Raw genomic sequence first — 22,644 nt, 5'->3', positions numbered from 1 at the left:
GGGTGCGCACAGAATTTTCAAGACTCCATAAAGCTGAAAATGGTACTCCACAAGGCAGTATGTGTAATCCAGTACTTTTATTGTAAAAGTAAAGTTTTGGGAAGTCCTTGTATGCGGATGACGGGGCTCTATGGATAAGACGATGGAATTTGAAATTTATTCAGAAGAAATTACAGGCAGCAATTGTGGAGGTGGAACAGTGGGCAAATAACTGCCGTTTTAAGGTGTCAGTTACAACGACACAAGTGATATTTTTTCCAGTAGACATAAAGAAGAGCCCTTAAAATGATATGACCAAACCGTCGAACAAGTCAAAGCTGTCAGACTTTTAGGAGTGTTGTTTGATGAAAACTTGACCTGGAAACAGCGATCTGGTGTTTAGTATCCATGTATCAGAAGGGACTGACCGTCTGCTTTGTTTGGGTTCCTGCCCATGTAGGGGTAGAGGGAAAAGAAGACGCTGACATTCAGGCAAAACAAGCACTCAAATCAAAGTCAGTTGACATGCAAGTTCAACTGAAGGTAAAACTGTCATTAAAGAGCAAATGTGAAAAAATAAGGCAAGAATACTGGGAACTAAATGAAACTGGAAGACATCTTTACAGTATCCAGAATCATGTTGGTCTGGGAAGAAAGCTGGAACACAGAGACAGTCATTCCCCGGCTAAGGATAGGACACACAGGGCTTAACCAATTACTTCTTAAATAGGTAAACACCCAACTGGACATTGTGCAAAATGTAATAGTTTACAATTCAACATGTGCTGGTTGAGTGTAGGGGCTATGTGGAGGCCAGGAGTAAAATAGCAACAGTTGTAGAGAAAGCTAAGCTTAGAACCTCCTTGGGGATAAAGCATGGGGAATATCTAAGCATCAAATATCTGAAGGATACGGGTTTAATTGAGAGGATATAGGTTTTCATTTTTTGTTTTGTTTCGTTTTTTAATTGGTTTTGTTTGTTTATTTGATTTCAAGAATGTTAGTCGGCAAATCATCTGTTCAACACTCCAGTCCGGGAGGTGGCGGTAATGCTCCTAACACTGGTTGCCAACCACCAATCAAATCAAAAGAAGAAGAAGAAATTGACCAATCAGATGCGCCGTCTGGAAATCAACAAGGAAGTCGTTTTAAGGCGCCAATTTTGAGTCGCCATTGACGTTGAAATCGTTTTTCTGTGATTAGTCTGTACAAAAACTGCGACAATGACTGAAAACACATTCCCTGTTTATACTGCGGATGCGATAGTAAACTTTTACCGAACAGAAGTTCTCACCGGTCAAGAGGCGAAACACTTAACCAGGAGCGACCTGGCTCCTGCTCCCAAGGTAACGTTACGGTCTGTCCCGGGTTTCTAGTGTCTGCTCACAGAATCTTAATCTTTAATAACAACCACTTAATGAGTACGGTTGGAAGGTTCGTCAGAAAGTAGTAAAAGTACATGATGGAGCTGACCGCTAATTTGATGCGAGAGCCTGAAACGAGGAGGAACTTATTTCCAGACGTGTACCATGACGTGGTGGAGAGACGAGCTGTGCCAAACTCCATTCAAAAATCTGATGGTTTAACGTTTTGCTTACCAGCACAAACAAATATCTGTAACGTTGAGAGATTTAATACATTTTACAGGTGAATGAGACCAGCTAAAAGATCAAACTTTTATTAAGTCTGTTACAGTACGAATTCGTTGGCTCACTTTTGACAACAAATTCATAATTTTCAATTCTTGAAAGCACAATAAGTTAGGCAATGGCCTAAAAACAAATGTTTCACATTTAATCAAAATAAATCGTAAAAAAATATAGTAAATCCATAATGAAATGCTGGAAAGCATAAAACAGTGAAGCCCAATCACGAACGTTACAGTAACTGTAAACAAAAGGAGAGACAGGTGTTGCAGTTGTGAGGTTAACTTGACAATGTTGGTAAAATATGATGTAATATATTAGTAATAAGCATTTAAAGGTGTCTGTATTCTGGAGCCTGTGACTTTATGTATTGCACTTTGTACGGCAGCATGTTGTGTTGTGAAAGCCAGTTTATCCATTCTGATTGTGTTGTGAAAACTGAGCAATCATAAAATACTGTAACAAAACATGCACATATTGTATGTACCTTGAAAGTCTTCTCCTCACCAGGACAAAGTTTGTCCTAAAATTTCTGTGGGAATTTGGAATATACCCACTTAATGTGACTAACTCAGATAGAGCAACCGCACTTAGTGGATTAACAGATCAGGCAATCGACAGAATTAATTGGCAACCATTTCTAGAATAGATTTGATCATTTTGGTTATATCTGATTCATTATATTTCTCTTTAAAATGTCAGAAAATGGTGAAAGGTGTCAGCTATAATTTGCCAAAACTCAAGATTATGTATTGAAATGCTCCCAATTGATTTAGTTTACAATACACATCTAACAAAGAAAAGCAGCACATCATCACATTTAAAAGGCTTAAAGCAGCAAATGTCTCCAGAAAGTCATCGGCACATTAATTAATAATGAAAGTAATTGTTGGATACAGCCCTAAAATAATTCAGACTGCTGCTTTTCCATAAAACAAGGACTGTGGATTTTATCTCCCATCTCAAGGGGTAATGACACAGCCAGCAGAAGGAATGAAGAACTATCAAAAACTCACTGTCAGTGTCCATGTGGGCATGTGAGAAAAAAACTGTCCTTTGATTTGATTTCCACCCCTGCACTGCGGTGCACCTGCTGTGTGTGCAGGGTACCCGCAGGCTCTTAAAAGTATTAAAGTCTTAAATTTCATATTCCGAAAATAAGGCCTTAAAAGTTTTTAATTGAACTTTGAGAATCCTGGGTGTACCCTGTGTGTGAGTACTCCCCTGAGATGGGGCGAAGGGTCGACACTCAAGACGTAACTACGAGTTAGTTTGTAACTCAATCTGCTACTAAAATTGGTTGCACTGCAATAACTTGGGGCAGAATGTCACTAGTTTGAATGTAAAGTCCTAACTAAGCCAAGTGGCCAGTCATAAGAGCTGGGGCTGCAGGGGAATTGGGGCTGTGGGAACCAGCTGTACATTCTGCTAGCTAGGCAAGAAACTGGACCACATAACCTGTAGTGGAGTTGTTGTTTCACCGCTCTATGGTCATTAACGTAGCGTTCCCTTATTCCATCTTACAGCCAGAGACCGTTCAAACGCTGTACATGAGGGTGTTGCATCTCCTGTATCGCTTCAGACCAGAGTGTCACTCCATGGTGAGTACTGACCGGAAACCTTACCGTGTCTGCATCCCAGCCTGCTTAAGTGTTCATCAAGGAGGTCTGGATTTCACTGCAGAGTTACGCTGAGCAGGCTCATGGACGCTGTTTTGTTTGGTGTTATAATGTTGCTTTATACACAACACGTGATCTTTATGTAGGGACTGGTGTGGTGGTATCTGTCAGTCATCACCATACACCTGGTTGCTCTACTGAAGAGCTTGATTTTTCTTTTTGTTCTTGCCACAGGTTCCACTTTTGGAGAACATTCAGTATCCGGTAAATCACGAGGGGGCTACTGCTATCATGAGCGTCTACATGCGCATGTGAGTGTGCCTGCTTTTCTCTGCTGGATTAACACAATATTTACCAACCACCACAGAAGATGTATGATGTATCTCTTTTTCTTAGTTCAGTAGTTTAGTTAGTGAAAGGCTACACTTTGGAACTGGGTTTCAGCATGATCGTATGCAAGGCGTGTATTTGTCCATCTACAGTAGACATATTTTTAACAACACCGTGTGATGTTTTTCAGGAGGCAGTTTCTGCCTATGTGCTTTGTGTACGATTTTTCACTGAACGACCTTCTAGCTCCAAGTGAGTATCTGTTTTTCTAAAACTGTATCACATATTTCCACATCTGACATTTGACAACTAGATGTCAGATAACCCCGGCTAACCGCCTGGTTCTTCCTTTCCAGAAAAACAGAGGACTCTGAGTGTTCTGAGTGCCATCATGAACTTTCTTTACTTCAGGAAGCAGCGGATGGAGATGGTGTTGGAGAAGCAGGCCAAATTTGTATGTAAAATTGGCCCACACAAGGGGGGGCGTATCCTGGAAACAGTTTTAATGAGGTTTCTAAAAATGAATTAAAAAAGACGACGTTAGGACATTTAATGCAGAGAAATCTCTTGACTGTACATCTTGCTCTTGATAATGTTCAAATCTTGATTTTTATACTTAATTTAATACTGTTGGCACCTTGTGTCATAAGAACTTTTTTTTATAAACCACAAGCTCGCTTTTTCTGACTGCTGTCCTGGTATTGTGTGTCTTGGAGTCGTACATGTGACAGTTCCTGTCTCTGTTGTCAGAGGGCAGACATGGACAGGCTGCAGGCGTACTCCAAAGGCATTTTAGAAGCAGAGAAGAAGATTGAGATGCTGACGTAAGTGTTGGGTTAAATGTGTGGGGGGGGTTTTGTTGTGGTCAGTGACATTTTATATCATCATTATCATATGTCATTTTAAATGTAATAAACAATGTTTTTACTTTTTAGACATTTTATAGATTAAACCGTGAATTATGTAATCAAATACACCATGGACAGATTAATGATTTATTTACACTGAATAACTGAATGGTCTATTTTGTGATCAAAACAAATTTTATGTCCAGATTACAAACTAATTATTTCATCAGTAGTCATGTTTTCAGAAATGAGAACACGATGAGATGCTTCGACATAAAAGACCAAAGCTGCTCTTTGTGTGGTGTGCTTGTTCAGGACCATCCCACCAGAGCAGCAGGCTGAGGCCGACGAGCTGGCGGCCGCTCTCTCTGAACTACAGGCCACCACTGTGCACGAATACCAGGAAGTGGTAGGTGGCGGAGAAACAGCCAATATAATGAAACCTGTTGTCGTCGTGTGCTCTTCAGTGAGATCAATGTGTCTCCTTTCAGAATGCTATAAACGAAACCATCGCAGAGTGGAAAGCCAAAATTGCAGAGAAGACCCAGAAACTGGTATGTGACTGAATATTTTAAAACCAGCCTGGTACGTCTTTGGGATCAGTATTATGTGGTACTTTGGTCTGACGTCACAAACGACCTCAGAAAGCGGAAGCTATGTTGCAGACAGCAGGAGTTGAGGGGTGTGTGTGTGTGTGTGTGTGTGTGTGTGTGTGTGTCAGGCCCAGGTGAAGGTGGACGTCAGCAACCTGAAGGAAGATGTCGGCAAACTCAAGTCTCAGATTGTGGAGTCTCCAGAGGAGCTGAAGACTCAGATGGAGAGGATGAGGGAGAACGTCAAGAACATCAAGCACTCTATCGTGAGTAGCAGAGCAAACAGGGCTGCCTCCAAATGCCAGATCCAGTTCCTTGTTCCCCCGTGTGAAACGTTTTGATGGCACTGATTTCAGGAAGAAACAGATGAGCGTGTGGTGGAGCTGCAGAACATGGTGCAGAGTGTGACTCAAACTGAGGCTGAGATCCAGCAGATGTACCACCTGCTGCAGGACCTGGAGAGCAGCATGAATAACACCAAGCAGCGACAGGAGGAGGTATGAGCCGGAAACAAGTGCTCTGTATTCAGATCTGTCCTTCAACAAGCCCAGATCAATATCCCTATCAATCCATCACATATCATATGCTGTGTGGTATGAAGCAGTAAAAAAAACCAAAAAAAACCCACTCCCCTTTTTGACGGTCAGAATAAATAACATAATGCAGAGCCAGTTATACACTCCGATCTCCATATGATCCATGTGCTAACCGGTCACTGTGTTTCATCACTAAATAAAAAATGACCAGCAAAACCCAGCATTCTGCAGGTGGTGCATGTTGGGTAATCTGTGGGCTCCTTTCTTTACAGCTTGTCATTGTGTAATTATACACCTTTTTATATTGTGTGTGTGTGTGTGTGTGTGCAGCACCATGAGCTGATGGTTCAGTATGAGAAGAAGCACAAAGAACTGAAGAACCTGTGCAGTGAGGAAGGCCAGCTGAAGCGAACTCTGGGCATGAAGCTGGACAAAGTGTCCAAACAGAACATCCGCAGGCAGAAGAAGAAGGAGATGAAGGAGCAGCATGTTCAAGAAGTGTTGGGGTATTTAATGCCATGCAGCATGATGCACTACTGCTCATTTCTACATGATCGTGGAATTTCCATAGTTCTGAATGTGAAATAGAAAGACTTTAGAAACCAACATTGATCTGTTTTCCAGGCAGTGTAACCAAATCTATCAGAAGCGCGAGGACATGGCTGACAAAATCCAAGAGATCTCCAGAGAGACGCAGCAGCTGAAGGCCAAGATCCAGAGCCTGAGGGACGTCTGCAGCAAAGAGACGGAGAAGGCTCAGGTACCGGTCTGCCTCACTGCCCATGCCTCTTATTGTTTCATACATGGTTTGAGACTAACACGTTTCACTTCACCGTGCCAGGCCCTGTATGACACCCTGTCCATGTCGATTGATGAGCTGCACAAGAGGGTCGACGCACACGTTGAGGACATGAAACATGACGTCGCCAAGATGTCAGCAGTCTTTTAAATACATTTGGTGTCTTTTATCATTTTACTCCATGGTATTTCTTCTGTTCTGTGTTTTTTACTCTTCTAACTTTCTGTTCTCTTTTTTTTTTGACCCACTACTATTTAAATGTTTAAAACAGAGTTGTATATTAATGACCGTGCTGCCGTCTTGGATAATAAATCTGATCAGTCCAGACTGTGTGGCTCGGAGGCTTCCATGTTGAACAGCGATGCACGAGTGTGGCTCAGATTGCACATCAGAAGTTTTGTACATTTGTTCTGTGATTAGCCATGACTGGACCTTTCTAAAACTGCAGTAGTCTGGTACGGTAAAACTATTAAATGGTAAAGAATGTCATGATTTTCTGTGCTGATAAAACTGCTGGAGGGCCAGCTAATGCTTAAAGGGGCTGTAGCACCCCTCAGAGCATATTTTAGTTATTGTCCACATGTCTGATGAAAAGACCAACCCTGTGTTAGTCCATCTCTCTGTACTTTCTAACATCCCTACCCACTGCCTACTGAAGACACATCTTTTTAAATGGGTCAAAAATATCCATTCTACTTTCCCTTCCACATCCCCAGACATGTAGCCCATCCACCGCAGATCACTTCAACGTTATGCACTGTCGCTCATTTTGCTTCCTTTCATTTCTGAAATCTCAAGATTATGAAAATCAAGAGACTCTGTAGTCTTGTAATCCATCGCTGTGAACATAGGTCTACTTTCATTTTGTCCAACTGATGTAACTGTTTAAAGGTGGTGCAGTTTAGACTCTTCAATCTTCTAGGCTATAAAAGTGATTACAGATGTGCAGTCTGCTGTCATGGATTAGACAGTGTAAGCAAGCTTCAAGGGTTTCTAATGGACATACTGAGCAGAAATGAATGGAAGCAAGTGGTTGACTAGAACAGTAGGATGAACACGTCCAAATATCTAAAGCTCTATAGCGTATATTCAAAATGGAAAAGTATGTGGAATTTGTAGTTAAAGGGTTAATCCCAAATGGTGACAACAAAGATTCAAATGTTCATATTGACTTTAGCTGGGTCTGTTTCCAGTGAGTCCAGTGACATGACACGACTCGCAGGTGGGGGTCATGTCAGGTGTGCTTGGAGAATAAATACACACTCCAAAGGCAAGAACAATGGTTTTAATACAAATATATGTAATACCATCTTTATAATGTCTTCATGGTAAATATGTGGTAAAGTACAGAGTTTGATTCTTGTTCAAAAGGAAACCTTCAAAATCATCCCAGAAAGAGTTTATTATATTGAAGACAAACTAGTATTGTAGATAAATTCACAGCACCTGTCTGTGCTGGTGAATACGTTCATCAATGCAGGAAAACAAGTGAAAAAATGCTGCGTGGTACAAAACGTGTGTGATGATGGCTGGAGTGTCCCTCGCTGCAGGGCAAACACGGCTCCTGGTCGAGGAGGCGGTGGCTCTCTGATTTGAATTTAGTCGTGCGTTTTGTGAATCCTTAGCGGACGTCTTCATGTTTGGGCTCCTTCCTCTGAGTTAGGACGTGACTTGTTGGACTTCTTGAAAGAGGCCAGCTGAGCTTTGTAATCTTTGACCTGAGTTCTCACCAAACGCAGCTCTTTACGCAGTTCATTGATTTCAGTGATCAGAGTCACGTTCTCCTGCAGAGCAGACGACAACTGTGCTCAGACTTACTTCACAGGAGGAAGAAACACTGAATGCCATGAGCAGTAGACTTGTTTCAATAATCTTAAGGAAGCTAAGACTCAGAGGAACTGTCTGCAGTGTTTCTTTATCTTACCTTCATGATCTTGACGTAGACTCTCTCATGCTCCTCGGCAGATTTGGCCAGCCTCGACTTGAGACTGTTAACAGTCCTCTCCAGGTGGTCACGCTGGCGACAGAACGCCCTCTGAATATCTTCGTCTACGCTGCTTTTCTCCACCTTGGAAACAGCACACCCACGGTTCACATGCTCCCTGCATTCCTTACACTGTATGTAAACTGTATGTTGTGTGAGTAGAGCATTACCCCTTGTTGAACATTACTGATGCCACAAAGTCTGAGCTGAGCATCCAGTCAGCTCAGAGGGATCTACGACACTATGTGAACTACTCACCCCATCGGTCTGCGGCACATAGCGAGCGTAGATCATCTGCACGCTGTCCTTCAGTTTCCTTGGCTCCTGGATGAAGCCAACACAGTTGTGGAGGTCTGACTTGAGCCGCTGAAGGTGTGTCTCCAAATCTTTCCCCTGACCACAGAGAAGATGACAGAGGTGTCGCATTTTTTCAAGTCTTCTGCCCTCATGCACATTAAAAGGGCTTTTGGTTGCTATAATTGTTCCTGCCGTCTGTACTGGCAACAAAGACATTTCAGTTTTGTGCATAAATACATTCTGAAGTTAAGTTAAATCTAATATGATGCTTGTCCCCCATTACTAAGAAGGAATTTCTTTGTTGAACAGGATGAACAGGAGGACTGACTACAGCGAGTGACCAAGGACCCTTTTAATGTACATAAGGGCATGTCAGTATTGTCTGTGAATCCAGGTCAGAGTTATCCAACGAAGGCTGAGGTCAAGGGCAACTGGACTTGGTTGAAGATACTAGAAGTACTTTGTTAGAAGTCGTTACCACAGCCAGGAGCACTAACGAACCAGCGGTATCGACCATCCTAGAGGGTAAATAGCTGGGTTTCCCTACCAGTCAGTCAGAACTGAAGAAGTCTCTTGGATGAGGGACGAAACGTCTTCTAGTATCTTCTTTTAGTTGATTTGGTTATTGTGCAGGACCACTGACTGACATGGCTTACTGGGACACTTAATGGAATAGCACCATCGTTAATGTTATTATTTACGCCTGTGTGTTTCCTGCTTTGTCATGTCTGTATAACAGGAGTTGTAACAGAACTGCAAAGTGCCACAGAGCAGCAGTGAGAGTTAAATTAAACACCTAGGGCCAGATTTACTAAAGGTTTGTGTGAGTAAAAACGTGTGCAAACTTGATATCACCAGCAAATTAGCACGTAAGCTGATGTACTAACGGTGTGCACAGAATGACGTCTTTCAAAAGTGCAAGATAGCACCTGTTGTTCATTTAGTACTTTTGCCTTAATGAATATGCAATTTGGGGCATTTTAATTTTATTGTGAAAAGTAATGGATAGTTATTATTTACTACACGCAATGTGATCTAACAAGCATAAACGCAATTTAGCGTGAGTGCAACAGCATCTGTATTTAATACGGTTGAAAGGAAGGTGCAAACCACCAAGTGTGCAGAGATGGCTGCTGTTATTGTTGGAGAAGGAGACACAGCCGTAATGAAAGAAGACGCAGAGAAATGAACAGTATTAGATAATATTATTCTATATCCAATATATGGGGGGAAAAAAATATTTTATTTATTTGCTGAACTGTATGAATTGAATTGTTCTTTTGTATTTGCCTTGAAGCATTAACATTCATTAGCATGAATGTTAATACTGTTGTATTAACATTCATGCCAATAAAACAAATTTGAATTAAACTGAATTGAGAAATGTTTTTTCCATTCGTGTCAATATTTTTAGCATGACTGAGGAACATATTTCGCCTCTCCAGCCATGCCCTACTGGAGCTGTTGACTGACCTAAGGGCTGACTTGGAGCCAATTATAAGGAGTCGCGCAAAACCTGCCATGCCCAAACTTCTCGTAACTGCATTTCCTCGTGTGGGTCATTCCAGCATACTGTATCTGTTTCTGCTGGGGTTTCCCAGAGCAGTTTTTCAGGTGTGCTGTTCCAAGTGCTTAGTGCAATCTTAAGCAGCATAGGCAGGTACAGACGATTTCCACATACTCGGGACACACTGAACGAAACAACTCAAGGTTTTTACGCAGTGGCTGCTTTCCCTCCAACTCTCCCTGCCAAGAAACCATTAAAACACGCAAAACCCTCGTTTAAATACTGCCACCTCCGTCGTGTTTGCACTTGTTGTCATCTACACAATAATTCTCAGTTAATCACCCATAACTGCTACCACAATTGCACATGCAATATTTTAGAATCCACACGCAATTTAGTCCTCTTTATTCAGGGTGTTAGTAAATCCAGCTCCTAGTTTACTACGTCACATCTGCCTTCAAACTCTATGAGAGGCTCCAGTCAACATTTGACAATATCAAATAACTATTTGATCAAAACGTCTTAAAGCTGGTATAGTAGCATGTACAGCATGTGTAGCATTATGTAATCATAACAGGTTGCTTCAGTATGGAGTCTTAGCTATGCGCTCACTCTCTGCATCTCCTTCTGCATCTCCTTGTCTCTGGTCCTCAGTTTGAGCCTCAGGTCAGAGATGGTGAGCTTCAGCTGAGTGTTGCTCTTGTCGATTTGCAGCAGCTCCTCCTCCAGCTGTCAAAAGGCACAAACAGCACATCACTGTCAACACTGTCAGACAAAAATGTCTCCCAGGAAGGGTCCTCTTGGCATATAGTACTCACATAGACTCACTATGACTCCAATATCTGCTAATGCAGGGCTATCAGGTTTGCACACTGATACCAGGTCCACTTTATTTCAACATGTGTCATTGTTCTGTTTCATTTACCTGCATTTTACCTTGGTTCTGAAAAGTGCTATACAAATAAAGTTATGATTATTATTTTTAAAACACCACATGACATAAAACAATATCAAAAGAGAAAATGACTTCTTCAAATGGACACTAATCACTAATTTAAGATGTCGTTGTTTAGTGTTTATTGTTTTAGTGAAACCAAAGAGTTCGAGCTATGAAAAGTGCAATATGACAACTTCTGTTATGAATTGGAGCTATAAAAAATGAAATTGAAATTAATTACTGTAGAAAAGCTTTTCCATCATCCACACACACACACACACACACACACACCTGATGGATCCGCTCCTTCTTCTCATTGATGTCATCTTGCTGAGGCTCAGTCTGTTTCTTCAGCTCATTTAACTGGAAATCAAGAACAAACTTCAACTTCTCCAGTTCCTGGCTCTTCTTCTTCAAGCTGGAGATGGTCTTATCCTGTAGGTGTGCAGGGAATTTAGTATGTTTGTTCTATGTTTTTATGATTAACAATATCTAATCGTGCCCTGAGTCTGCAGCGGGACATAATCTCCAGACTGAGAGCATCATTTTTCAAAGAGGTTAAGGAGGACCTAGAGGTTTTGCTGTTTATGTCCCCACAGACCCCAAAGCTGTCATGGAAATCGTATATCTAATATAAGAGCATCTCCAGAATTCACATACTTCTTCATGATCTTTTTGTGATGTAAGTGTCACGCATATATCTATATGCTCTTGCTGTACTAGGTTGTCCATTCGTGTATTTCTATTAGTTTTAAAGTAGAGATTTAATAACATTTCAGAATACCCCAAAATATAGTGCTGTTGAACCAAACATACTGTACCAGCAAGATAAATTGTGAGCTTAAAAAAAGATCGTTTCAGTGCAAACATATTAAATAAATGTAAAAAGGCAAGATACAGGGCTGTAACAAAACAATTTATGGGGTTTAATTGAATCTATTTAATCTGAAATGTTGATGAGATCTCAGCCACCTTGTCCTGGTTGGTCTTTTCGTGTCCAGAGATCTGCCGCTTCAGGTCCTCGATGTCGCTCTCCAGGGAGCGGATCAACCCCAGCAGCCTCTGGCGCTCCTGCTTCATCTTGTTTATTTCTGAGCACCTGTCGTCGATCTGTCTCTGCAGACTGTAGAACTGTGATCACACAACCAGCCACCGAAAGGAAGAAGTAACACAGAGTTGGAGATTACACAAGAGAGAGACGGGAGGACGACGGAGAGAGAGGAATATGCATGCGTGTATTAAAAACAGGATAGCAGGAGCCTGTCTCACCTTCTGTGTCATGATACCAGTTTCTCCTTTCAGATGCGTGTTGGTCTCTTTCTCAGTATGCAGTCTTCTCTCATACTTGATTTGGATGTCGTGAATCTTCCTCTCCTCGTCCTCCTCTACTTGCTTTATGATCTCTTTAAACTCACGGATCTGCTGCTGTGCATCCTCCTGACACTGCGCAACACAAAAGAAGTTCAAAATCAAAGTGGACATAAGAACTGGGCTGGTTTCATGTGGTGTTCCTTCCTGCTCCTCCTGACTAACCTGAGCCAGCATCAGAGTCTTCTCCTGCAGCCTGGCCTCGTAGAGCTGCGTCAGCTCCTCTAGGGCTTGGGTTTTGCTCTCCTCTGCTGCCTTCAGCTGCTTCTCATAGTCTTCCTGCATTCTTTGATCTTTCTGCTGGAGATCCTGGTACCTCTCGTGCTCCACAATCAGCTTCTGGCTGTAGGATAACTCTGTATGATTGATTGGTAGACAGACAGAATGACTGATCCTTGTAGAAACAAAGACACGCTGGCCCTGGATTGTGCTGTCAAAGACCAGGTCATCTTCTTACCTAAATCCTTCAGGTCTTTTGAGTGTTTCACAGTAACCTCAGCAGAACTCTCCTGGTGCTCACGTTCCTGCTTTTCCATCTCTGTTTTCATGGCCTGTAGGTACAGTACACGTCATCAACAGACAATTAATTATACAATCCATTCCAAAGGCACATGTGAGCTCTTTGCTGACTAAATAGAGGCATGCAAATCCTGTAAAAAGGTTGTCAATGTACACTTTACAGAAGTTTTAGGCAGGTGTGGAAATGCTCTAAAGTAGGCATGCTTTCTTGTGTTGTTAATTTATTTGTATATTTATCAATTAACAAAATGTAAAGTGAGTGAGCAGAAGAAAAATCTAAATCAATCAATATTTGGTGTGACCACTTTTTGCATTCAAACAGCATCATTTCTTCTAGGTACATTTGCACATAGTTTTTTAAGGAACTTGGCAGGTAGGTCAGCCCAAACATCTTGGAGAACTTCCCACAGTCCTTTTGTGGATTGAGGCAGCCAGCCTCAGCTGCTGTAATCCCAGACAGACTCGAGGATGTTGAGATCAGGGCTCTTCTGGTTCTTCTTTACACAGAAGATATTTTTTTATGACTTTCGCTGTATGTTTGGGTTTGTTGTCATGCTGCAGAATGAATTTGGGACCAATCAGATGCCTGCTGCCATTTTTCGAAGGCCACTTCTTTATGATCATTAGCACCTGTTTGGTATAATAGTTTATTCATACACCTGATGATGTGCCTACAAAACCACTGACTTTGTGTAAGTGAACTTAGAGGAACTGATGCTGTTTGAATGCAAAGGTCGGTCACACTAAATCTGGATTTGATTTAGATTTTCCTTCTGTTCACTCACTTTGCATTTTGTTAATTGATAAATATAAACTATAAACATGTCTATTTTTCCCCAGCTGCCCAAATCACGCACAGTACTGTATATATATATAAAGTATGAGGTAACGCCAATACAAGAAATCGAGTCATTAATTAAATACAGGCATTGTTGGTTTCAGGTCGACATTTTGACCTTAAAAAAGATGTTGAGTATATTTGGAGAACAAGAGCTGTCTGTTAGGGGACCAGCACACCTGCTGCATTGTTTTCTGAGATTCTATTTGCTTGGTAAACTTCTCTGACAGCTCCTTCATCTTCTCGTTGTAGTTCATGTCCTTCAGGCGGAGCTGGTACTCGTTCTCCATCTGCAGCTCCTCCAGACGCATCTTCAGCTCCAGCATGTTCTGAGTCTGCAACAGAGATTATGGGGTCGGATATTTATGTGTTTCTGACCATTTGCTATGTGATTATTGTCTTTTTCTGTCACCCATCAAGCCCACTGAGATTACATGAGGCAGACTTAAAGTGCAAACTGTAACATTTGTATCTGTAAAATACAGAATATATTTACAAAACTAACACACACACATTCCTAGAGATGGATCAAAGGATCCAGAGGGCAGGAAAGAGATTTGGAGTAACCATTCCTGAATTAAGAATTAAAAGCAGATATAGAATTTCAGATCAGATGTCAGTATTCCTGGCAATATGATGGGCTCTTTGGTGGGTAGAAGGCAGTAAACCAGACAACTCAGGTGTATGTTATGATTGGAAGTTAAGAATGAAATGGCTCTCTATGTATGTGAGGAGTTTGCACACAGAAGTTCAACTCTGTGGGATTCCTGCAGGTGCTCTGGTTTTCTCTTCCACAGGGTAACGACGTCCAGCTTAGATGATGCTGTGACTGTAAACTGCCTGTAGGACTGAATGGTCATGGTCTGTCTGTATGTAACAAAGAAGGTGGACGGCGTACAGCACAGGTGCAGGACAAAAACAGCATACAAAGTGGTTTTTCACACACTGTCATTTGGAAGCGGGCTAAATTTTAAAGAGCTGGTATTCTGCTCATTTTCAGGTTTATAATCTTATTTAGTGGTTGTACCAGAACAGGTTTACATGGTTTCATTTTTTAAAAACACCATATTTTTTGTCATACTGCACATTGCTGCAGCTCCTCTTTTCAGCCTGTGTTGAAGGCTTCGTTTTAGCTATGGAGTGATACATCTTGTCTCTAAATGATCTTTGTTGGGAGTTGCACATGCGCAGTTCCTAGTTAAGGACTACTAGCCAATCAGAAGCAGAGAAGGGCGGGTCAGCTGGAAGCCGGTAAACACAGCTTTGTTTCAGCTGTACATGTTGCCGACCAGCTTGGCAACATGGACTGGAGCAAGAGTTTCAGAGTGAGTTATTAATCTGTAACAAAAGTATCTTTCATCCATAAAGTTTTAACTGAGCTCTGTCTGTCGGATTTTGTGTATCATAGCAACAAAAGCAGTCGGAAAAAACACGCTTCCTGCTGGGCGTTTTCAGAAGAGCAGCTGGCAAAAAACGCTCTCTGACTGCTTTGGTTGCTATGATACACAAAATCCGTGGAAGTGATGTTGCAAGTAGTTCTACCTAACTATACTGGATGTAAAATTGTCAACACAGAGCAGAGTACTTGCTCTGGCCCTCGCTCTGTATGAAGAGAAGGCTGAAGCAGGTAGAGAGAGAGGAATTTCGGGAACTTGCTCATTTCAGTGAGCAGACAACCTGTGTCAGCCCAATGCATGCTGGGAATGGCTCCAACCCCCTGCAACCCTGTCCAGGATAAGTGGAGAAAATGGACTGATGGATGTGCTAGTGCTGTCGTAGAAACCTGGAATCCTATTAAACCTAGTAAAAAACAACTGTGTTCTTGAAACATATGTCAAAATACTGTTCAGATGTCACCTCAGCGTGTTTCACCCTGCTGTCATTAACTGAGAGAGCAGGGGAGCAGTTTCAAAACAGGGACCGGGGAAAATAGTGTCCCCCTAACAAAATAAAAATGCTATGTTTAAAATACTAAACTGGTGCTAACATATTATCTTAATGTCACCATTACCTCCAGCTAGCTTGAGCTATATAATTATCATTTCAATCATTTGGACTGTAGCTGTGGGCAGCCAGGGCTTGATCCATCAGGAGTAGCCCAGATCACATTATGTGCTCTGTGTAGTCCAAATGTTCATGTGGAAACTATTGACACATATGCAAGGAAACTGGCCTAATGCACACACACACACACACACACACACACACACAGACGGACCTTCTCCTCCAGGTCTGACTTGGTGACAAGGATCTCCTCAGTGTGGACGATCTGCCTGTGGCTCTTCAGTCCTCGGCCGTCCTTATCGATGATCTTCCACATCAGCAGGCAGCCGTCTTCAGACACTGTCAGCAGGAACTGATCGTCAGACGTGATCACCATCTGAGGACACACGAGGTTAGACAGTGGACATTTTCCTTATACAATGGTTGACACGACAGACCATTTCTCACTCAAGACACCCCAGGTGATGGACTTCACAACATTTTGAACTAACCTTGGTAATGGGGCCACAGTGAGCTTGGTACATGATCCATTCCTTCTGGATGGGTAACGGATGTTTAATGGCTCTGATGGTTCCACTGGAGGTCCCGGTGAAGACAACCCTGCCGGAGTGAGACACTGCCACAGCGGTGTGAGCTACCTCATCAGCAGGAACCTCCCTGAGGACCTGTGGAGCCAATGAGTGAGTTTGCGCTCCTCTTTATTATGATTTCTGGAAAAAAGAAACAGTAGCGAGTCGTTCTTTCTGACCTGACAATCTTGGATCTCCTTCAGTGTGAGGTCTGTTCCGACAGCCAGGATGGTCTTGCAGTCTGAAGAGAAGGCAACACCTGTGTAGCTGCAGGACTTGAGGACGCTCTCAGACTCACGCTTGCCGGTCTGTGTGTTCCACTCGTACACCGCGCCATCCATCCCACAGGACACCAGCCGGCTGTCGTCCACACTCCATTCAATGCCACGCACCTGCGACAAAGGTTTCTACTGTATCATAGCTTTTTGGGGACGCATGCTTACCACTGCCCAGTAGTTTGACAAATATGACTCTGACTTTGGACCCTGCCCTGCCAGAGGGACACATGCAGTGTGGTGGAGACTCCTGCCTGACTCACCTTTCCATTGTGGCCCTTCAAGTTGAGGATGTTCTCAAAAGAGGTGAAGGAGTAGATGTAGATGACATTTCCGTTGACAGCTGCAAACATGTGGCCGCCGTGGCTAAAAGCACACTAAAGGTGCGGAGAGAGAAGGCGAAAACCACGGTAAAAGAGCTCAAAAGTGAACACACAATCAACACACACACACACGCATATATCCCACCTCCCTGCAGCCGCGCACAGTGAACTCCTTGAAGGTGCGGATGTCATCAATAAGCAGGTTCATCAGCCTGAGTTTGTCTGAAAAGCCCACCAGGATGAAGAGGCCAGTGGGATGCAGAGCCAAGCTGTACGCCTCCTCCTGGAACTCCTTGTACAGCTCCAACACTCTAGTGACAGTAATGAAGAGAGCCTGGTCTTAGCATGTCGTACTTAGGCTCTGTGTTGACTGGGCTTAATAAGTCACTTTCCTGCTCTACAAGCACACCCTCCAGGTCTGTACCCTCTTTTCCTCCCTCAGGCACGCTCTTGTGCCTCACCACACTTCAACATGCAGCATAAAATACCGAAACCCACTTTTATATATGGGTGTGACTCAAAAAATGACGCCTAAGACCGTGTAGAGAAATAAAGTAAATACTCAACATAAACAAAATAGCAGAGAGCTTGGGTGATGTCGTCTCTTACTTTGTTTCGTAGTTCCAGATGCGGACAGAGTGGTCCAGAGAGCAGGTGGCTACGAGGGGCTTTCGAATGCAGATGGACAAACCAGTGATGGACTTAGAGTGGAAGGACTGCGACAGGAACTCAAAGTGTTCCTCCTGATGGGCAGAGTTACAAACTACATATCAGGGTCAACCTTAGGTTCTGAAGTCAACGGGAAGTTGCTTTGATGTCTGAAACATGAGAAAAGGAGTTAAGGAAAAGCAATGGACGGGACAAACTGATGTGTGGCACAGCGGTGCTTTGAGCTAAAGGCACGTTTTATATATATATATATATATATATATATATATCTGTACCAAATTTTATGGCAACACATTCATTATCTGATCTTGGTCTCTGAAACTGAAAACACATTCATCTGATTCTGATTCTAATTATTTGTTATGATATTTCAGTCTGGACTGACCGTCTGGCCAACAGAATAGTCTGACATTGCCATACATAGAGCCATGCAGCTAGCATGGCTAAAAGAAAAAAGGAAAGAAAGGAGAGAGGAAAGAAAAAAGCAAGAGAGTAATTACCAACAGAAACAGTAGAGAAAGAAAGAGTTAAAAAGTTATCTCAATGACTGAATTGACTCAAGACTTTCTGATTGGTGACTAGCTGGTATAGTGGCGGTGCAGGGCCCAGTTTCAGAAAGCAGGCTTAACAAACTCTGAGCTCGTCCCTGAGCTCTGGGTTGACTGAGCCTGAGATGTGAAACTCTGAGTTTTCGGTTCCAGAACAGCTGATCAGAATCAGTTCAATCAACTCTGAGTACGTTGAGCCTGATGGAAACGCGTGCGTGGGGATTAAAAAAAGCCTCATCAATGGAGATCCGATACTACGATTCACCATGGCAACGGGTAAATAAAGGCAGAGCCTCCATTTCAATCGAGTGGAGCTAGAAATATGAATGCGTGCCAACGCGGACCCTGATAGGCTCTAAAACGCAGGAGCGGAAGAAGAATCAATGCGTTAACATTATTAGGCTACTACACAGCGTTGCTCATTCATCATTTACCAGACTGGACTTTCCTTAATGAATGATAAAGTGCTACAGCTCATTACAGTCGATTTTAAATAGGAAGGCTAGATTTATTAAGCTGTAGCCTAACCCTATAACCGGACGGGACAAAAAAAAATCGGCTACCTGATTATGAAAATAGGCAGCCTATAAGACACAGTTTACTCATAAACCTGTGATTGTAAAGTCACAGTAGCACCCAGTAGGTTAGCCCTTTTTTTTTTGCAGTGGAAAATGCATCTATGGGTTCAAACTAACTGTAAACGTTTAGACGTCTATTTTAAGTTAATAACATCTTGTTCATTTAGTAGCCTATTTTATTAATGCTGTCAAAACACATTCAGACTATCAGCAGGTAATAATGAAAAACTCACATTTAAACCTTATGTAGACCTGTTTGTTTCAGCTGCACCACAGTCATCCTCACTCAGAAATAATCACATTATCTCCAACATGAAAGATTACTGTTCATTGATCAGTTTATAGGTTAGCCTACATATTAAACAGTGATTACTGCAGTAATGTAGCCCACAGTAAGTATTTTCAGTGCAACTGTCACAGCGTTATACCTAAAGACGGACACAGATTTTATTCTGTGCTGAGGATAAATCTACGATGACAGATTGATCATGAAAGTGATCCCGTTCAAGATCAAGTCTATTTAACCGGGATTTTAAAGTTTTTAAAGATGTAAATGCGTTCAGATATGTGCTTTGATATCGACAGCATGAATGAGGAAATCAAACTGTGGGGTTAGACAGCCGCCTCAGGTTCCGCGGGGAGGGGAGGAGTCAGAGAGAAGCTGACGGTTTTCCAACAGTTGCCGGAGTTACTGATCTAGGGATTATCTGATCTCGCTCTCTGAAACAGAAAACCCAGAGTTTCCCTCATCTCAGGCTGAACATACTCAGAATTTTCACTAATCCCGCTTTCTGAAACGGGCCCTGGTGAAGGAGGTATGCGTCGGTGTGGAAATGTCGCTTTAGGAAGGAGCAAGTAGAAGAAAATGACATAAGACCCAGGAAGGCCAGTTTGAGTAATAGATCTGTATATTTAAGGGTTTATCAGCCATCAAAACTCACAACAGCTGCATTAAGTGCGGTGAGACTCTGCTACATTATGGGGGCAACAATCATTTTATCTTCCACGGTGACAACACAAGGTAAACAATAGAGACACCACGTTGACGTGGAAGAGTAATCACCAGCACAGTGTTGGTGCTGGTAGAGGGGGCCGTCTACCTTGTTCATCTCCACAGAGGACAGGCTGAAGCTGTACAGCTGTCCTCTGTCTGTGCTGATGGCCAGAGTCTCCTCTGCTGGACTGATGCACATGGTGTCAATCTCCTGGGATTCGGCCGGGGTCAGCTCATTGCTGTGTGGGTCTGGAGGGATCTGACAGAAAAGGATACACATATGATCACTTTGAAACATACGCAGAGCCTGCAGAGGCACTGTTACCTGCATTCCCATTTACCCGGATCTCCCTGCTTCTTCTATAACTGTCCTCCTCATTTCTTTCAAAAAGACAGACGGTGCCGGGACCCAACGAGCACACAAAGCCTTTGGAGTAGGACAGAATGGCTGTGATGCGAGGAACATTGGGGTCTTCATCCCCTTCAGCGTCTTTGATCTTCTGCATCTCCACCTGCCTGTGCAGTGAATGAATGAAAGTTACAGGGAGATCACAGATCGTTCCCTCCTGCTTGATCTAAAATACATCCATCATCAATAAAATTAAGAATTTGTTTACTGCACACTTTTTTAAAAATAAAATACGTTTTAATCTTTGGACTTGGGCAAGTCATTCCAAGACAAAAGGCTCAAGTCCAAGTGAATTATGTCAAGTCTAAAGTAATCAGTCATGTTTTCACCGCCTCTGCTTATGAGCAGGATAAATTCAGATTGGTTTTGCTTGGATTTGTTGAGAATAAACACTGCGTAGTCTGTTAACTCTGTAATCTCGCCATAGCTAATCATAATTACTGTACATCACCTAAGAGTATTTTTTAAAACAATTTTTGGATAAACCTCTGACCTGTCAGACTGCTCCTGCACAGCCTTAGAAGCCGTGTTAATCTCTCTTCGCAGGTCTCCGGACTCAAATACCAGCAGCCTGCCTGTGTCCGTCCCAGCGATCACCCGCTCCTCTGTCATCCATGTATGACACAGGAAGTTGATGGACTCCACCTTTGGGAAGCTGCTCTGTTTCAGGGCTCCCTCAGAGTAGCGGAACAGCTTGAACACCCCAGTTCCACTCACACAGAGCTGCATGTTGTTGTAAGGGTTGAAGCTGACCTGATGGGACATTGATAAAGTCGGATCACGTGCTCAAAGGGTGCATGGCTGCACCGATACAGCGTGGGTGACTCACCTGGGTAACAGGATTGTTTGAGTTACTGGTCTTCACTGATGCGAGCACTTTCTGCTTTTCCCAAAGCCAGAAGATCAGCATCCACTCTGGACCGCCCGTTTGGCCTATCAGGTACTTGGAATCAGGAGAGAAAGCCATGCACACAAACTCTTGAACAAGCAAGTCTCCTGCAGTCAGAACTTTCCTCTTTCTGCCCTGCTCATGCTGCAGGTCGAACACTGTGATGGTGGCCTTCTGGCAACACTCTGACACTGCCAGGTAACGCCGGTTGGCACTGATGGCCAAAGCACTCATGCCCTGGCTTTTCTCTGAGCCTGCAAAGACACCAATAGAAAACAACTAACAGAAAAATAAAAGGAATGTCTAATACCACATGAGATAAACAGGTACTTGACTTGATAATGCCGCACGATCATCCAGCCTACCTGGAATGAACCTCTGACATCTGTGGACAGTGTTGAAGCACACACAGCTGTTTCCGGCGGGGAAAACGACAGTTTGCTCATCGAAGAAACACAAATTGTTACTCACACTTGTCCTTAGACCGAAGATGAAATGCGACTGTGCAACAACACTCGCCATTTTTCAGCCTAGTGTTAAGTTTTTCAAGCCGCCAGCAGCAAAATCACACTTAAATAAATGTCAGACAGGAGCAAAAAAACAGAAAACACACACACTGCGAAAGCTACTGCTATTAGAGTCACGTCGCTAGGCAACCCAGGAAATCCCGTGAGAACGTGAGTTCCCTGCCGTGTCGCTCCATCCAGACTTTCCCGTTTCTTTCCCCGCACACTGTAGCCCGCTGCGGATTGATGTCCGTTTCTTTCCCCGCACACTGTAGCCCGCTGCGGGTTGATGTCCGTTTCTTTCCCCGCACACTGTAGCCCGCTTTCTCAGGTAAAAGTTGCACTCGTCGTATCGCGGGATTTCGGTTTGCCTAGCAACGCAACTCTTACTCACTTATAGTAGAAACATCACCTGTTTGTTTTTGAGTGACTTTGTTCATCATGGGCAGAGCTACCGTACAGTTGTGAGGAAGCCTATTGTTACTTTCTTTACTTGAGTATTATGATAAATTATCATATCATAGGCCGACTGTCACTTTATACTTTACACTGTTCAGCTGCAGCACCATCAGGCTACAGAGCAGCCCCCCCCCCCCCCAAGCTATCAGACTCTTAACCTCTAATTCATCTTCAGCAGTGCTCCATTAATTATAGTTTCTTTCAGTTTAACACTTTACTCACTGGTTCTGTATTGAACCAATGTATATTGTCTGCTATGTAGCAGAAGGGAGTTACAAACTCAGTTTCACTCTAAAACCTGTTATATTGTAACAAATAGCTTAAATGTACCTATAGATCTGTGTGCTCAGCCCCCTCCTGTTCACCCCTGCACACCCACGACTACATCCCCCAACATGGAGAGAACTGTTGTGAAGTTTATGGATGACACCACCATCATCGGCCGGATTTCAAACAACGATGAGACTTCATATCGGGAGGAAAATTGATAATCTTGTAGAGTGGTGTACAGAGAACAACCTACTGCTCAATATCAGCAAAACTAAGGAGCTGATCGCTGATTTCAGGAAGACGGAGATAAAGACACACACTCCTGTCTACATCAGTGGAGCTGAGGTGGAG

The 22,644-nt window shown here is 42.9% G+C and overlaps 2 protein-coding genes across 2 annotated transcripts; one reads left to right on the top strand and one right to left on the bottom strand.

Annotated features, from left to right (window-relative positions):
• The first annotated feature begins 1,127 nt into the window (after positions 1-1,127).
• On the top strand, positions 1,128-6,681 carry nuf2 (UF2 component of NDC80 kinetochore complex). The gene is made up of 13 exons (XM_038697924.1): positions 1,128-1,325; positions 3,152-3,226; positions 3,479-3,555; positions 3,765-3,826; positions 3,931-4,028; positions 4,325-4,398; positions 4,738-4,831; positions 4,914-4,976; positions 5,144-5,281; positions 5,372-5,512; positions 5,882-6,057; positions 6,176-6,311; positions 6,393-6,681. The coding sequence occupies exons 1-13, from the start codon at positions 1,203-1,205 to the stop codon at positions 6,498-6,500; spliced, it is 1,365 nt and encodes a 454-aa protein (XP_038553852.1). The 5' UTR covers positions 1,128-1,202; the 3' UTR covers positions 6,501-6,681.
• A 935-nt stretch (positions 6,682-7,616) lies between these two features.
• LOC119886927 (cilia- and flagella-associated protein 57-like) lies at positions 7,617-21,894 on the bottom strand. Its single transcript, XM_038697921.1, is given in 22 exon segments — positions 7,617-7,996; positions 7,998-8,134; positions 8,275-8,418; positions 8,593-8,727; positions 10,751-10,867; positions 11,367-11,510; positions 12,048-12,206; positions 12,345-12,518; positions 12,609-12,799; positions 12,901-12,994; positions 13,980-14,135; positions 16,019-16,180; positions 16,296-16,469; positions 16,553-16,765; positions 16,912-17,025; positions 17,117-17,282; positions 17,581-17,714; positions 19,867-20,019; positions 20,102-20,276; positions 20,663-20,922; positions 20,999-21,312; positions 21,424-21,894. Coding segments are annotated over 22 exon segments (3,498 nt in total). The 5' UTR covers positions 21,581-21,894; the 3' UTR covers positions 7,617-7,971.
• Positions 21,895-22,644: the final 750 nt, after the last annotated feature.

The sequence above is a fragment of the Micropterus salmoides genome, unplaced genomic scaffold, assembly GCF_014851395.1.
Source record: "Micropterus salmoides isolate LMB-PRFRI ecotype aquatic unplaced genomic scaffold, ASM1485139v1 Ms_hic_scaffold_4, whole genome shotgun sequence".
NCBI lineage: Eukaryota > Metazoa > Chordata > Actinopteri > Centrarchiformes > Centrarchidae > Micropterus > Micropterus salmoides.
This window is presented reverse-complemented; position numbering and strand designations above follow the sequence as displayed.

Excerpts from the sequence above, each read along its gene's own strand:
- nuf2 (XM_038697924.1), top strand. The coding sequence starts at position 1,203 with ATGACTGAAAACACATTCCCTGTTTATACTGCGGATGCGATAGTAAAC. Across the intron at positions 4,029-4,324 it reads TGGAGAAGCAGGCCAAATTT|AGGGCAGACATGGACAGGCT; the intron begins GTATGTAAAATT and ends CTCTGTTGTCAG. Across the intron at positions 6,058-6,175 it reads CATGTTCAAGAAGTGTTGGG|GCAGTGTAACCAAATCTATC; the intron begins GTATTTAATGCC and ends TCTGTTTTCCAG.